This window comes from Micromys minutus, assembly GCF_963924665.1.
Source record: "Micromys minutus genome assembly, chromosome: 22".
Taxonomy (NCBI): domain Eukaryota; kingdom Metazoa; phylum Chordata; class Mammalia; order Rodentia; family Muridae; genus Micromys; species Micromys minutus.
Window position 1 is genome coordinate 1,844,047 of NC_137957.1, and position 16,620 is coordinate 1,860,666.

The window sequence follows — 16,620 nt, forward strand, 5'->3', positions numbered from 1 at the left end:
TCTTTTAAGATAGTCAGGGGCTGCCATCCCCAAACTCCAGTCCAGGACTTCTCCTGAAAAACCAGCCTGTCAGGATAGGAGAGCCACATTCCTTTCTCCTGCCCCCTCCTGCCATGCCTGGGCCTCTCCAGTGTGCCCTGCCCACCTGCTTCCTCCCCCTGAAGGGCGGGACTGAGGAAAGAGCTCCAGAGAAGCTGTGGGACTTCAGACACTCCAACATCTGACACTGTGTCTGTGGAGCCCTACTGGTCATTCAAGAGTCCCAATTTTGGGACACGTACCTGGCCTGTGTAGTGTTAGGATCCCAGGTGTGGTCTAGAAAGCCATCAGAATAACCAGCCCTGTGGCATGCTGACTTCCATGGTTAGGGCTGACTTCTCTTTCTGGTTTTGGCAAGAGTCCTGGGTGATGGGGCTATAGCTCTAGGGACAGAGCACTTGCCAGTCATGCATGCAGAAAGCCCTGGGTTCCATTTCTGCCACCATATAAACTTTGTGTGATGATAGCTCACACCTGTCATCCTAGCACTCTGGAATTCTGCTACACAGTGAGTTCAGGGTTAAAGCCATCATGGGTGTGTTTGGGTGGCCATGGTGTCCCTGAGGTCTTCTCGGGCTGAGGCCTCACTCTTTCACGTGCAGGCAGACCCCGAGTTGGGCTGCACTGGCTGTCTTGCAGGCTGTGGAAATGGAGATAGCAGGAGTCAGTCCTCCGGATTCAAGGCCTGCCCACTGATGGCATTGCAGAGGCGAGGCCTCTGCTGATGACCGGCCGCCAGCCTAGAGACTAACTACCCTATAGGCCTGTGGGAACCAGCTGGGGCCTGGGCCCCACCCGGAGGCCCCTGTGCTTAAGTTGCTGGACCTGTTTTTTTCAGTGGAGAAAAACGGTGCCTAGGGCAGCAGTGTTGATTGAGCTTACTCGTCCTGGCATGGAGCTTAGACCCTCACTCACATAGACACACTCTGCTCCTGTGCCCACAGCCCAAGCCCAAGCTGGAGCTAGCCTCCACTCAACACTAGATAACCCTCATGCTTGGATGAAGATCCCTGTGTTGGCACTGAGACTGGACCAAAGGATCCCAAGGACAGTGGTGGCCAGCCCCAGCCACCATGTGAGTTCTCCCAGAGGCCCTGAGCTTCAGTGGGATGGTAGCAGGCTCTCTGTGAAGCACAGATACACCAGGTCATATCAGTGTCAAAGAACAGGAAGGAAGCCAAAGAAGGTGGCTTACCAGGATGATTTGGGGAGCAGAGAGCAGATGTCATCGCTCAGCACTGAAAGTCTCTCAAAGACCATGCTTAAGCTTGAGACCCAAACTGGAACTTCCTGGGACTGGAGCTAGGGCCCCCGAGACCCAGCCTGAGGTTCTGCCATGTTTCTGGGACAAGCAACTATAAAGCTAGGCGATATGCCCCTCCCCCTGTGCTTCTGCAGAAGGCATCTCATCAGATGCTGCAGGAGGCTCCTCCAGGTGTGCCTTCAGCACTGACAGACCTTGCCCATGACTCCCCATTACTAGCTTCTATATTTTTGGATCATATGTAGGCAAGGGGTGGACTAATGAAGGACTGGGGTGTAAGTAAAGATTGTGTTCAGAAGATCTCTCTGTGTGATTAGTTGTTTCTTTCAATACCTTTGTTGCAGGGAAAACAGCTAGGTGATATGGATGGCTGTGTAGCTCAGAGCCAGGCACAGGGGCCTGTCCTGTCCACCTTCCACCTGAGCCTGGCTTCCTTCCTGGTCCTTTGGAACTGACATGTCTGTCTGCCTTGCTTTCTGAGGCTCCACCGCCTCTCTCCTAGAGAAGAGGGTGTGTGAGTGCAGGGCTCTGGAAAGCCAATTGATACCCCCAGTGGGGGCTGTGAGTCCTCCTCCGCAGTTACAGTGAGGCAATTGTCCCAGCCATGATGCCACCTGTGGGGCTGGAGTCTAGAACTTTCTGCTCAGATGAGGTTTTCTCCTGGTGGTGGTAGCATCCTTGGGACACTGGCTGTGATGGACACCTGCTATCCCAGTACTTGGAGGCTAAGGTAGGAGGATGAGTTCAAGGCCAGCTTGTGGTAGAGAGACTGTCCGTGACAGAAAGCACAGCAGGTTAACCTGTGTCCCACCCTTGGCTTTGAGGGCAAGGGTGCCCCCATTCAGCTCTCTGTCTCCGTGTGCCTCAGGCCTCAGCTCCCACTGGCCTCAAGTCCTGCTTGCACTCCCTGGGTCAAGTCACAGGACAGCAGCTGGTGGTCTCCCCAAATTTCTGTTCCCAACTAGGTTTTCCTCTAGCCTCATGGTGACTGGCTCAGTCTACTCGCACCCCCATCAGTGGGTCAGACTAGTTAGTACCCTTGAATCTCCCAGCCTGTGCCCCCTCCTGAGAACAGGGCCATGGCCAGTTGAGGGGATGCCAGACACTGCCAGGTCTGGGACATTTTAGGCTGCTCCCAGCACAGTCATCCTTGTCGCCAGCTCTGTCAAGGGCTGTGGGATCTCCAGCTCGAGCCCCCCACCTCTTCCCTTGAACATACGAGCTGTCACTCCATCCTAGCTCATAGTCCCTGGACCAGACCTCTGTCTGGCCAGACCAGAAAGTTTTGCAAGAGAGGGTGGGCAGTTCAGATGTCGCTCTAGGCTCCTCCCTGCCTCTGGCAATCTTGCCTTCTAATGTTCCCTCCTGCCTGGTCCTGCCTCTCAAAGGGTCCTGGAATGCCAGGTGTCTGAGCCGCCCACACCGTGGCCTCCTGAGTGATCCTGAAAAAGGGCTGTGGTGGCCTTGTGACCATTCTCCCCTGACTCAGTTGCAGCCAGGGGTGAGGGCTTTTCAAGGGACCCTAGAGTCAGGCTCATTTTTTTTTTTTTTCCTAGATGGTAGGTAGGGGGTTCTCCATGGAGCCCTGGCTGTTCTGAAACTCATTCTGTAGACCAGACTGACCTTGAACTCAGAGATCCACCTGCTTCTGCCTCCCAGTGGTGTGCACTAGCACTGACCAGCACCCCTACACTTTTTCTAAGGAGATCATCAGATTGGGGGAGGGCTATCCTGGGCTGAGGGTCCTTGCAGGCCAACCAGTGGCTGAGGTGTTAGCTGAGGGGTCAGAACTAGAACTTGAGGTATAGCCCACATCCAGACCCCTGCCTCCTGGCTACTCCCCAGGGACATTCCTCATTACACGTTTTGGCTCCTACCAGCCTGCTTGTGATATCCTGTGCCCATGCCCAGAAGGACCTGGGGTTAGGCTGGCAGTGGCCTCTGCCTATGGTTGGCATCCCCGTTGCTGTGTTCTAGGAGCCTCCAGGGAACATTGGAAGCTCAAGGGCAGGGCCAAGGCAGCCTCTCCCAGGGCATAGAGATATCCAACCTGGGCATTTTTAACCATAGAAATAGAGAATCCTGGACCCTGAGCCCTAGTTCTGGAGACCCTGATGCCTCAGTCTTAAATATTGTCATCTCCAAAGATAGGACACTGAACTTGGGAATGTCACCTAAACTGCAAAAGCATTGGTCTTGGGGTCAGTTACTCCAGCCCATCTTAGGATCATCCATTGTGTGTTCAAAGACTGTCTCCAAATGAGGCTTTCTGTGCTGCCTTTGCCCACTCCCACTGGCAGCGTAAAGGTTCCAACTTCCTCAGATCTAGCCACGTTCATCTGGGTACAGAGCAATAGAGGGCCATCTACCAGGTAGAGAGAGGTCAGCCTGAGTCCCCTGTGTGTCAGGTGGCAAGATTGACTCTGGGGATTCCGGCCAGGCAAGCTGAAGGCCTGACTGCCCAGCTATTTCCTTTGTTACGCTCATTAATTATGCAGGGGGCATGTGCACCACAGTCTGCATGTAGTGTGTCTGAGTTGTTCTCTCATTCAAGCCTCTGCGTCCTGGGGATCTCAGGCTGCCAGGCTTGCCATCCAGCGCCTTTACTGAACCACCACTAGCTGAGCCTCGCTTGTTTGCTGGGATTTACCTCCTGACGATGGGGTCTCTTTTGGCCCCTGTCCCAAGCTCCCACAGAAGCCTTAGGCTTCCTGACTGTAGAATGGGAAGAGAAGACTGAGCATGTGAGACCCTGGCCAGACCCCTGATGTTGCAGCCACTGGTACCAACCCTGTCTTCCCCAGCCATTACCAGTGTTTCTCAGTACCCACCCCAAGTGCTTCTAGCAATCCCAGAGGGAGAGACTAGACTTCAGGACCAAAAAAAAGGAAGGCCCTGCTCTTTTCACCCGGGCTCTCCAGAGCCACTGCTGCCCAAGGTGAAGTTTGGTTTATGAGAAACTCCCAGGCCTCAGGGACACCCACATTAACTATTGCTGAAGGTGTGGGGAGAAAAGGGGCACAGCTGGGCCTTGGGGAGTAAGTGTGCCTAGTGAACTCCTGAGACTGGATGCTGGGTACACTTGGTGTCGCCTGAGCACCCTGGCAAGGTGAGGTATTCTCTGGGATACAGCCTCTCCCACAGCCAGGCTGACCTCTGCAGAGGCCAAGAAGGGGGTGTGACGTTAGGCTTTTTGGCATGCAGGCTCACCTGTCTATGAGGAAATGTCAGGGTGGACTGGCTGGGACAGACTGCCAGTAAAGGTAAAGACTTTGAGTTATGGTGAAGCAGTACCGAGACTAGCCAATGCATGGTGTGTTAGATGTGGGGGCTGCTGCGGGTGTGGCTGAGTAGGTACTGTGTCGCTTGCTTGCTCTGTGGACACCTGAAGAATGGTGTGTGGGGGTACACAGCCCTCTGCCCTCTGCTGTGCACACATAAATCATGTGTCTGTCCTGGCTCTGTGCAGGGACATTCCATGGCTGGGGCTGAGTCCAGTTCTCCCCTAGCGTGCACGGAGCCTTGGTTTCCTTGAGACCCTGTGTTTAAAAGCAGTGCCAAGAGCCATTCACACCAGGCCGTTTATTCTGGAACTTTCTGTTTCCAGACTCAGCCTTGGATCCAGGGCTCGTTGCACTCATGGGTCTGCCCATGTTTGTCTGTCACCAGGTTAGCCTGCTTTGGAGGTTTACCTAGTTAGATCCACTTTCTGTCCCGAGGGATGGTATTTCTCAAGTGTGGGCCTGCCACTCCTGGGCCTTCAGGTGGACTGCACGCCTGTCTGGCTCCTGCTTGCATGTGCACATCCATGAGCTCGCTCCACACACTCTACTTGATCCAGCAGCCAGGGTTTGTGTGGGTAAAGCAGGTCTGGCGTCCAGGTTCCCGAGTGCACAGATATGGCTATGGTTTTAGTTCTGTGCTGTGCTTAGGAAAAGCCCATGGCTTCCGGTCACACAAGCCTCGGAGCTTTTAAGGTCACCACTATTACTGTTATTTTCAGTTTTTCCGTGTGTGTGTTCAGGTACCCATAGAGGCCAAAGGCCTGGGATACCCTGAGCTGGACTTACGGGCACTCACTTCTGAACAGTCTGGGTCCCCGTGAATAGAGTAACAAGTGCTCTTAACCGCCGAGTTACCTCCAGTATTATTCTGGTTTAGGTGGGTTTGATTTTTCAAGACAGGGTCTCTTTGTGTAACTATGACCATGCTGGGTCTCACTCTGTAGACCAGGCTGGCCTGGATCTCACTCTGTAGACCAGGCTGGCCTGGATCTCATAGAGCTCCACCTGCCTCTGCCTCCCAAGTTCTGGGATTAAAGGTGTAGGCCAGTATGCCTGGCTAGTATGATTTTTAACTTTACCTCCTTGTTTTTATTAGTTTTATAGATTTATTTTACTTTTAGTTTATAAGTGTTTTGCTGCATGTGCATGCTTGATGCCCGTAGATGTCAGAATAGAGTGTCAGGTTTTCTTGAACTAGAGCTAGGGACGGGTGTGAGCCACCATGTGGGCTCTGGGAACTGAACTCATGCCCTTTGTAGGAGAGGAGCAGCCGGTGCTCTAACCACTAACCTCTCCAGCTTCATTATAGTATTTTCAAAGAGGGAGAGAAAGCAAGGAGGATGGCACAGATCTTTGTTGCCATCCCCTTAGGAGGGGTTTAAGGCCAGCCAGGGCAAGGTAGTGAGACATTATTTTCAGAAAAACATGACTTTTGTTTACTGTGAGTATGCATGTGCATGCAGCTGGGGGTGGGAGAGCTGACTGAGGGACATGGGTAGGACAGACTTGAGGAGTCACTGCTCTTCCACTGTGTGGGTCTCAGGTATTGAACTCAAGTTGTCAGCCTTGGTGCTAAGTGCTTTACCTGCTGGGGCATCTCAGAGGTCTAAAACCAGGTTATGGCTGTGGCTAGACAATGAAGGTCCTGGGGCGTGGTCAGGGGTGGAGCCCCACCTAGAATCCCCCAGTGAGGGACTGGGGGCGTGGTCAGGGGTGGAGCCCCACCTAGAACCCTCCTGTTCTTGTCAGTGACTATCAGTGGGTTTTGTAGATGTCAGCACACCCCTGCCAAATGCCGGGAGTCCAGGTCATCTCAGCTGGGCCTTTTCCATCTGTGAGTGGACACACCTCTTCTAGCAAGCCCCCAACTGCTCACAGGCTCCATGTAACTGGCCCCAAAGGTTCCAAAAAGGCCAATGTCTGTACAGAGGAAGAGACCCTAGTTTGTGACCAAAGGCTCGGTTTCTAGGACCTGAGAGCAACAGTGATGGTCTCTCCCCTAGACAGCTCTAGCTGGACAAGTTGGAACTTAACTAGGCGTCTAATGGCCTAAGACTATACCTCCTATGAACTAAGCCTTGGGAAACCCACCAGCCTCTTCCTGGGCTAGGTCCCAGGGCCATCCACTCACTGGGTTTGGGAATGTGAGCCCGATGTGAGCCCAGCCACTCTGACCCTGTGGAGCCTGTGGGTCTCAGTCATGGTGAAGGGTGAGCCAGGGCTCTGCACTTTCCATCTCCACCCTGGCTGGCCCTGCTCTCCATGTCCCCGCAGGACAGTCTGACAGAGGCAGCAGATGCCTGGACAGGGCTTTGCCATCCTCAGCTCCTCTGGAACAGTTGTGGAACGTGGTGGCAGAAGGAAGCCACATGTTCCTGCAGACTGAGTCTGTCTCCTGTGTGCGGACCAGTGCCTAGCTTGTACCATAAACACAACAGGCTGCTGACAGAAGGTGTTTCTGTGCCCTCAGGCCCCAGGTGCTGTGTGGTGCCCTACCTGATTCAGGAATTTGCTTTCATTCATGTGTTTAGTGTGTATGTCTACGTGCACATGTGCAAAATGTCTGTTCTTTGGGTCTAGATCACTCTAGTGTGACAGCACACCTTTAACCCCAGCACTTGGAGACAGATGTAGGTGGAGCTCTGTGAGTTCAAGGCCAGCCTGGTCAACATAGATACTGCACATAAAAAGTCTACCTACTGAGCCATCTTGCCAGCCCTTACCTGAACTTATTCTGGTAGTGTATGGGGCTGACTGAATGCCCTGTGATGTAAGTTCAAGGCAGGAAACAGCATAACTAGTGACAGACTTCGGAGAGAGCAAGGTAGGTGTGCAGGGTGCCTAGACATGAACATCTGGGGGTTATTATAGTGTGTGAGCACCAGGGGGTGTGTAAGGAGGTTACTATAGTGTGTGTGCACCAGGGGTGTATAAGGAGGTTACTATAGTGTGTGTGCACCAGGGTGTGTGTGTAAGGAGGTTAATAGTGTGTGTACACCAGGGGGTGTGTAAGGAGGTTATTATAATGTGTGTGCACCAGGTGGTGTATGTGGAGGTTACTTTAGTATGTGTGCACCAGGGGGTGTGTGAGGAGGTTACTATAGTGTGTGTGCACCAAGGGTGTGTATGGAGGTTACTATAGTGTGTGAGCACCAGGGGTGTGTGAGGAGGTTACTATAGTGTGTGTGCACCAGGGGGGGTGTAAGGAGGTTACTATAGTATGTGAGCACCAGGGGTGTGTGTGTAAGGAGGTTACTATAGTGTGTGTGCACCAGGTGTGTGTGTGTAAGGAGGTTACTATAGTGTGTGTGCACCAGGGGGTGTGTAAGGAGGTTACTATAGTGTGTGAGCACCAGGGGTGTGTAAGGAGGTTACTATAGTGTGTGTGCACCAGGGGTGTGTGTGTAAGGAGGTTACTATAGTGTGTGTGCACCAGGGGTGTGTGTGTAAGGAGGTTACTATAGTGTGTGTGCACCAGGGGTGTGTGTGTAAGGAGGTTACTATAGTGTGTGAGCACCAGGGGTGTGTATGGAGGTTGGAGGCCGGCTTGCTGGAATCAGCCGTCTCTCCAGCCCCTGCATGTTACCCCACACTGGTCTGTGTCTGGTTCTCTCCCTGAGTGTCCCTGTTCATGGCTGTGTAATAAAATACTCCAGTGTGTGGGTGGTACACAACGTGTGTGCATCACCACTTGGTGGAGCCTGGCTTTCACATGGAGTTGGACCTTAGCTTTGGGCACATGGCCAAAAGCAGAATTGCTGGGCCTTGTAACAGAGAGTTCTAGGACAGCCAGGGCCATCCGGAGAAATCTTGTCTCAAAAACCAGACCAAGCTAAACAGAAAAAAACAAAACAGTCTCTCAGGCTGGAGATACAGCCCAGTGTTATGAGCATTGTCCGCCTTTACAGAGGACCCAAGCTTAATTCGGTGCACCCATGTGACAGCTCACAGCCATCTGTAACTCCAGTTCTATGGGATCCAGTGCCATCTCTAACTTCTGCAGGGACTAGGAACACACATGGTAAACAGACAGGTGCAGGCAATGCTCACACACAAAATTAAGATAAATAGTTAGGGCTGGAGCGATGGCTCAGTGGTTAGAGCACTGGCTGCTCTTCTAGAGGTCCTGAGTTCAATTCCCAGCAACCACATGGTGGCTCACAACCATCTGTAATGGGATCTGATGCCCTCTTCTGGTGTGTCTGATAACTACAGTGTACTCACGTAAAACAAATAAATAAATCTAAAAAAAAAAACCCCAACCTTAAAAAAATAAAAGATAAATATTTAAAACATTGATTCGTGCAGCGCAGGCTAATCCTTCCACTTGCTCTGTTGCTGAGGATGACCTCAGATTCCTGACTGTCCTGTGTCTGCTGGGCCAAGACTGCCCACTGAGTCACAGTCCCCATCTCTCCCTGAGTGGTATCTGTTGCAGTCACTGCTGGGGTAGAAGTAAGTGTGGTCATGGCCAGCGGGTGCTGGGGACCTACGTCTATGCAGTGAGCATTCCCACCTAGGCCACCATTTCTCCAGTTCCTCTTTTTCTTTCTGAGTCATGGTCTCACGTAGCTCAGGCTGGCCTCCATCTTCCTATGTAGCCCAAGATGATCTTGACCTCCCAATCCCCTACCTCTACCTCCCTTGCACTGGGATGACAGGCGTGTGACACTACAGTGTGTTTATGGTGTGCTGGGATTCAAACCCAAGGCTTCCTCTGTGCCTGGCAAATAGCCAAGCCACGGCCCCGTAGCTTATGCTTATTTTGTGAGGCAGTCACACTCTATAGCCCAGGCTGGACTTGAACTTGTTACTTTGCTGCCTCAGTTTCCCAAGTGCTGTGGTGACAGGCTTGCAGAACTCAAACTAGGCAAACATTCATCACTGAGCCACATCCCCAGTTCACCCCAAAATATGAGGTCAATCAGTCCCCCGGGTTACGCAGTATCTATCCACCATGAGCGTCTGTGAGTGCCATCCAGTTGTTGCCAGGCTGATGGTCTTCAGAGCTGGGACTAGTGGAGAGCAGTACTTCTGGCCTTGCTGGCAGTCTCGCCTCTGCCCGCTGGGCCCCTTTCCCTCCCTTCTGCCACCATCCCCAGGCAGGCCCTTCCCCTGACTGGATTACACAAGCCACCGCCTGCTGCTTGTGGCCTGGGCTGTGGGCAATTACTGGAAGGTCCAGCTCTGCTCCAGGGCTTGACTGGGCGTTGTCCACCTCCCCTTCCTGCCTTTGGTGATTAACCTGTGTGCTGCCAGCCTGAGTTCCACCACCATCCTGGATGGTCTGGGGGCTCTACTCAAGGTTGGTGGGAAGCCTGGGGACCTCAGTGTGCTCCAGTCTGTGTCACAGACCTGGGGCCAAGGCACAGTTGTCCTGTGTCTGACTATGTTGAGGTTTAGGGTTTACCACCCTCCAGCCAGGGACACCCTGGACAGGCTTTCCAGGGTCTGACTCAGAGGGGACTTCCGGGGTTCTTCTCAAGTATTTGGGTCTCATGATAGGCTCTGGGTGTCTGCAGTGTCTTCAGAGGACCTGCCTGATCCTCCCCGTCTGGTCACAGTGCCAGCCTCAGCCTGTGCTTCTGCAGCGGCTTGACCCAGTGGGCAGTGCCATGCTATGACCAGTACTTATGGCCACAGTGGAGCAGGAGCCATACCCGTGCCCTCTGCACTGGAACCTTCCCAGATAGGAGCGACAGGAGTTGGGGACTACACAGTCCTTTCATGGTGGTCTCCTTTCCCCTGCAGGGTATGACATTACAGCTGCTGCTGCCAGCGCCACACAGTGAGCAGCTCAGATAGCCGCCACCTGACGGTCGCGGAACACCGCCTCCGCCTGCCTCATGCTGGCAGTGGAACCCACCATGGATGGGGACTTCCCTCCACATGAGCTTCCACCTCCTGGAGGTGGCATTCAGCTACAGGTGAGCTTTGTCTTGATGGTGAGACCACCCCAGGGGACCGAGCAGATTTCCTGAGGGCACATTGGGTCGTGACAGCACTTCCAGAGCCCTGCTCCCCAGCTCCCCTGAGACCTTGGACATGGTATGTCCCCTGATGAAAGAAGGGCTGACCTTGGTCCACAGTTTGTCTTATTGTTGGTTTTGTATTTTTGTTTTGCTTTGTATTTTTTTAAGATTTATTGATTTATTACATATGAGTACACTGCAGCTGTCTTCAGACACACCAGAAGAGGGCATCGGATCCCATTACAGACCGTTGTGAACCACCATGTGGTTGCTGGGATTTGAACTCAGGACCTCTGGAAGAGCAGTCAGTGCTTTTAACAGCTGAGCCATCTCTCCAGCCTCCATTGCTCTGTATTTTGATGCTGAGCTTCCTGTAGTCCAGGCTGGCCTCAAGTTTGTATGCACAGGAGAATGATCCTGAACTCCTAGGTTTGTCCTCTGAAAGCTAGGTGACAGATGTGCCCCACATTGCAGATATGTGGGGCTAGGGATTGATTGAGCCTGAAGCTGTGTGCTGTCCACGCTCCAGCCTTGATTCTGGGTTCTTTGAGACAGGGTCTCAGTCTGTAACCCAGACTGGCCTGGAATTCATAGTTGTCCTCCTGCCTCAGTTTCCCGAGTGCTAGGATTCCTGGCAGGGACTGCTCTTCAGGGAAACAGCATCCTCTGCTCCTCTTGTCTCCTTGTGCTGTCCCAGGTCCTGAGGAGGCAGGACACAGGAAGGGTGGGTGGTCAGACAGGATGAGGGTAAGCCCAGGCTGTGCCTGGCACAGTCCCCGGGAACACAGGCGGGGATGACAGGGCCTTCTCAGGCACTGGAACATCTAGGTAGGCCGCTGCTGACCCAGGACCACACCTGCCCAGCTTCACATCACACAGTCCTGTGATGACACATGGAGGAGGAAGTATTAATGGAGCTTCCACATCTTGGGGTGCGGGAAGCGGCAGTGACAGATACCCAGTGTCACTCATAACTCAGAACCCTGGCTGGCGTCCAGTGACTGCCGCTAGCAGCAGCCAGACCATACCCAGCGCCTATTCTCTCGGCCTGGCCCTCTTCTCCGCCCACTGTTCCTTCATCCACAGCCCATAATTTACTTAATTATTTCCCTATTGTTGGCTTTTGGAGAGAGTCCAGTTTCCTCTGCTATAAATAGTGCTGCCTTCTCCCTCCATCCACCCGTGGTGTGATTTCCCAGGGTTCCAGAGATAGAACCAGGGGTAGTGGGTTATGAGTGGACGGAGCTGGAACCACGGGATGCATCTGCTGTATGGTGACATTCCAGTGTTATGTACTCAGGGCAGGACCAAAGCCCCATCAGGGGTAGGAATGCTGGTCCCTGTTGAAGAGGTTCTGGGCAAACCTCACAGAGTACACTTTGGACCTCAGAACCTGGAGCTACACCCTCAGTCTAATCCACTCCCAACCTGTCACTGGGGTATTCTAGACAGGGACTCTATCCCTGAGCTCCACCCCTATCTTCTCACTGGGGAATTAGGGTGGGGGCTCTGCCACTGAGCCATGTCCTCAGCCCCTCCAAGCGCAATCTCCAGGCTCTCGTTCATGTTGAGTCCTCCGGAACCAAGCACCATACTCAGCATGTCCTTTTCCTTCTGCCTTCTTTGCAATCCCCCATGTACGTGGGGCAGCTAAGACACTGGCTGATGGCGTGGTTCTCCAGGACCTTTGCACTCTGGGGCCTGCTCTCCTCCCGCACCTAATATTGCTGTTTCTGTGTTTTCAGAACCGACTCCTGCACTGTCCTTGGTGGGGCAGTTTCTCACCACCATTGTACCCCACGTTCTCCACTGAAAACCAGTAAGTGTTACTGTGGTGCCTTACCCCACCTCTGTTGGAAGTGGAAGATGTTGCTGGCGGACAGGCTCCAGAGAGCCCTGGACTTAAAGACTTGGAAGGAGTTTTGCCTGGGGAGATGCCCTGTGCAAACATCTCAGTGCAAGTGTGGTCTGAGCTTCCTGTGTACTTGAGATAGATTTCTCCTGCATGTCTGCGTGTGTGCATGTGTGTGCATGTGTGCACCTGTACATGTATACGTGTGGAGCCTGAGGTCAGTGGGGCTAGCTTTCTCAGTCACTTAGTACCTTTTTTTTCCTTTTGAGGGGGGTCTCACTCTGTAGCCATGGGTAGCGCTCCCTGTGTAGCCCAGGCTGGCATGGAACTCAAAGACCCCTCTGCTTCTGCATGCTTGGATTAAAGGGGCAGTCACACCCATGTCTGCACATGACATGCACACCACAGAGGCATTGGATCTCCTAGAACTGGCGTTTATAGATGCTTGTGAGCTACTGTGTGGGTTCTGGGAAGACGGGCCCTTTGGTATAACAGCCAGAACTCGTAACCACTGAGCAGCCTCTCTAGCCCCATCCACCTTGGTCTCTTGTTACTTTGTGTTTTTGTTTTTGAAGAAGTTCTTTGTTGGTTTTTTTGTTTGTTTGTTTGTTTTGCACAGGGTTTCTCTGTGTAACAACAGAGACCTGGCCGTCCTGGACCTTGTTCTGTAGACCAGGCTGGCCTCAAACTCATAGAGATTCATTTTGCCTCTGCCTCTTTAAAGGTGTAGGCTGCCATGCCTGACTTACTTTGATTTTTGAGTCTGGGTCTCTCACAGGACCTAGAGCTCACCACTTTTGGCTGTGTCTACCTCTCCCAGTGCTGAGGTTATAGGTGTGTGAGGCCATACCCAGCTCTTTAGGGCGTAGGTTCTCGCCTGCATGGAGCTGGCTCCCTAGCTCTGGAGTGGATTGTGTAAACTCAGCCCTTAACAGGTACACCCTGCCTCCACGTTTGTCTTGGCAAACTTCTTCAGGTAAGAGGTAGAGGCCTAGGGATGGCCACTGTCTCTCTGCCCCAGGACCCAAGAAGTTGGAGTTGGAGCTCTGAGCAGAGAGGCTCTGGGGCCTTGCCCCCACTCCCACTGAATCCAGACCCCGTTACCTGTAGGCCATCATTTCTCAGGTGGGAGAGAGGCAGCCAGGATTCGACTGGCCTGTGCTCTGGCCACACCCTCCTCACTCTTCTTGGCATGGAGAAATAGGGCAAGATACAGGTGGGCAGAGAGAGGACCCAGGGTCTTAGGTTGTATTTGCCTGCCCTGTCTTGGAGTCTGAAGGGCCATGGAGGAGGGGCTGCTTGGTGGACTGTTTGAAGCCTGGCTTAGGATACTCTAAGCTCTGTGTCTGAAGCACCTGGGCTGGACCATGACTGCCCTGTGGCTGAGCTCCCAGCAGCTGGGAGAAGTGCTTTGATCCTCTGTCCCCATGCCTTGACCTGGGCCTGTGGTCACCATCCTTACTTCTTTTTGCAGACAGTTCGTGGGCTCCACCCCATTCCTTGGTGGCCAGTCTTGCCCTGAAACCAGCTACCCTACCACAGCCACTGTCCCCAGCTTCTTCTCCAAGAGCAGTGACTTTCCTCAGGTAATGGCCACCCTCGCGCATGGGACCCTGAGCTGTCACTGTGGCCACTGCTTTTCAGCGGGGCTGATTGGGGCAGGGATTTGAGGCTGCTTTGGATAGGGAGGATCAAGCCAGTCAGATTGGCCGTGACATCCTTGGGTTGAGGTCTGTCACTGGCCTTTGGGACTTTACCTCGGGGTCATGTCCAGAGCTGTATGAGGAAGTCTGAGGGGTTACCAGTTCCGTGCCCACTGGTAGGGCATCCTCACTGAAGCCATAGGGTGTCATGCCTGTCTCACACCTGGCACTGTGGTGGATCTACCCACAGGCTCCACACAAGTGTCCATGCTCTGTGCAGCCATAGATCACAGAAAAGAGTTTGAATCCTATTCCCTTTGGGACACCAAGGTGGCTACCCCCCCAGTCCCTCTCATGCCATCCAGGGACTCACCAATGAACTGCCCAGAGGTCTCTCAGCGACTGGGCAATGGCACATAGCTGTCACTAGAAGTATAAAGAGGCTCCTCAGACCACTGCAAGGAAGCCAAGCCTGCCAGCCCCCATGTCACTGTCTTGTCTGTTTCAGTGTCCTTGTCTGCCTGTGTCTCTGTCTCTGTATGTTAGGTTCCTAAAGGGATAGAACCGACGAACGAACGTATAATGTGTAGTATGTATCACACACACAGATATAGACATGGGCGGACACTCAGGAGAGGGGCTTATGGTCTGTGCTCTGGGCAGTTCTTCAGTGCTGTCTTTAGTAGTTAGTTGTTCAGTCCTTGAAGCCGGATGTCCCAGCAGACCCGATCCAGTGCTGGAGTCCTGTGGGATTCCTAGGGAATGCTGGTCTTCAGTCTGCACTGGAATCCTGAAGAACGGGGTTCTAACACCAGCGAGGGAGTGCCTCTGCAGCAGGGTAGATGAGCCTCCCAGCGAGAGTGAGGGCAAGCAGGCAAAAAGCAGAAGCTCCCTCCTTCCATGCCCTTATGTGGGCTGCCACCCAAGGTGTAGCCCAGGATTAGGGTGGGTTCAGGCAGGGACTCCCCCAAGGTGTGCCCAGCTGCTGGGTGAGCTGGTTGCAGCTGTAGTAGAGCTGGCACCAAGATCAGCTGTCAGGCTCTGTCTGTTTGTCTCAGTCTCTGCGTCTCTGCCCTCCCTCTGCCTTTGTGTCTGTGTGTCTCCATCTCTTCTGATGCCAGAGGCCCACACCTGCCTCCCTATAGTCAAAATTCCCAAAGGAGAACTCCCCCCACTCCTGCCAGCTGTGCTCACATAATCTGCTTGTCTCAGCCCCATTTATCCCACACATCTGGCAATGTGGTGGCTACCTGTTACCTCTCATAGACATGGCTACGCCCATTCATCGGGTGAGTGTTTTTTTTGAACACTTGGGGTTTTTGTGTCCTACACATACTGCCCTCAGAATGCCTGTGGAAGTGCCAGCCCTCATGCCTGTTGCCCTGACCACAGGAGGGTGGATCACAGCCTTTGGCTGTGGAGCCTGAGCTTGTCACCTACTTCCACCCCCCCATCTCCCCAGGCCATGGACGGCCTCAAATTCCACACAGAACAAGAAAGAGCCAGACCTGAGTCAAGCCTCACAACAGGGCAGAAAGGATATGAAGAGTGGCTTATGTGAGGACCCTGAGCAGAGCACATCTCCCTGTGCCCTCCAAGAGAGGCAGGACATGAGGATGAGCATGAGAGGCCATGCTGCCTGCCCTGGATGGGGGAGGGGCTGCGGCTCTGCTGGACATGCTGGGTGTGGAGCAGCCCTACCTGATGGGTGGAGTCTGCCGGGCTGGTGGCTTCAGAACACAGTTCCCGTGTCGAGAAGAGCAGATACCCAACCCTCAGGCTCCCTCTGCTCCTGTGGATTTGTTCCCTACCGCAGTGTAAACCAGGAGTCATAATGCAAGCCTGTCTCTGCTTGGACCCAAAGCTAGGAGCTAAGCATGAGCCCCGAGCTTCCTGACAGAAGAAGCAAAGAGAGAAAAGAACTGAGTCACAAGACTGACCGTACCAGGAGAAAGCCTGTGTTCTCACTCAGGAAGCCAGGCAGGAGGACGGACAGTTTAAATGTTCCTGGTCTACACCTTGAGAGTCTGCCTCAAAGCAACAAGAAAACTGTAGCAGAAAGAAATAGAAGAAACCAAATATTGTCTGCCATTCAATCTGTCCCTTCCTAGTGGGTAGTAGCCTCCTGTGCGCTTGCTTGTCGGAAGTCGCCTCTGGTATCTGCCATCTTCTGCTCAGGCTCCTGTTCCCCTGGCCTCTCCATCCCTCTGCTCTGCCGTGAGCTGTGGGAGTCCCCTCCCCCACACAGTTCCCAGGATGCTGCATAGCTTTGACTACTGGGGCCCCAGTAGCTGCTGACTGGTCTGCCATGGCACACACTGGTGACTCCAGGCTCCCACAGAGTGTCTTGAGTGCCTGACAGTGTCCCTGGAACCCTGCCTTCCTTTGCAGCCAGCCCCAGCCCTCCACCTCCTGCTTCTACAAGGAAAAGGCCCGCGCCCTCCTGCTCAGCCCTCCATCTCTGGTGGCGTGGAGCCCCTCCCCAGGGGCTCTGATAGCCCTGCTCGGTGACTGGAACAGCTCCACAGTCCCCTGTGGGATACCCACCCTGGGTGTGCAGGTGCGT

At 53.5% G+C, this 16,620-nt stretch overlaps 1 protein-coding gene across 2 annotated transcripts in view; it reads left to right on the top strand.

Annotated features, from left to right (window-relative positions):
* Positions 1-16,620, top strand: part of SBNO2 (strawberry notch homolog 2) — a 44,414-nt gene that overhangs the window by 5,137 nt on the left and 22,657 nt on the right. For both annotated transcript variants that reach the window (XM_080935719.1, XM_080935720.1), the window contains exons 2-4: positions 10,339-10,514; positions 12,305-12,378; positions 13,886-13,997. In XM_080935719.1, the coding sequence (XP_080791845.1) occupies positions 10,434-10,514; positions 12,305-12,378; positions 13,886-13,997 (267 nt within the window). In that variant the 5' untranslated portion in view covers positions 10,339-10,433. The remainder of the gene's footprint in view (positions 1-10,338; positions 10,515-12,304; positions 12,379-13,885; positions 13,998-16,620) is intronic.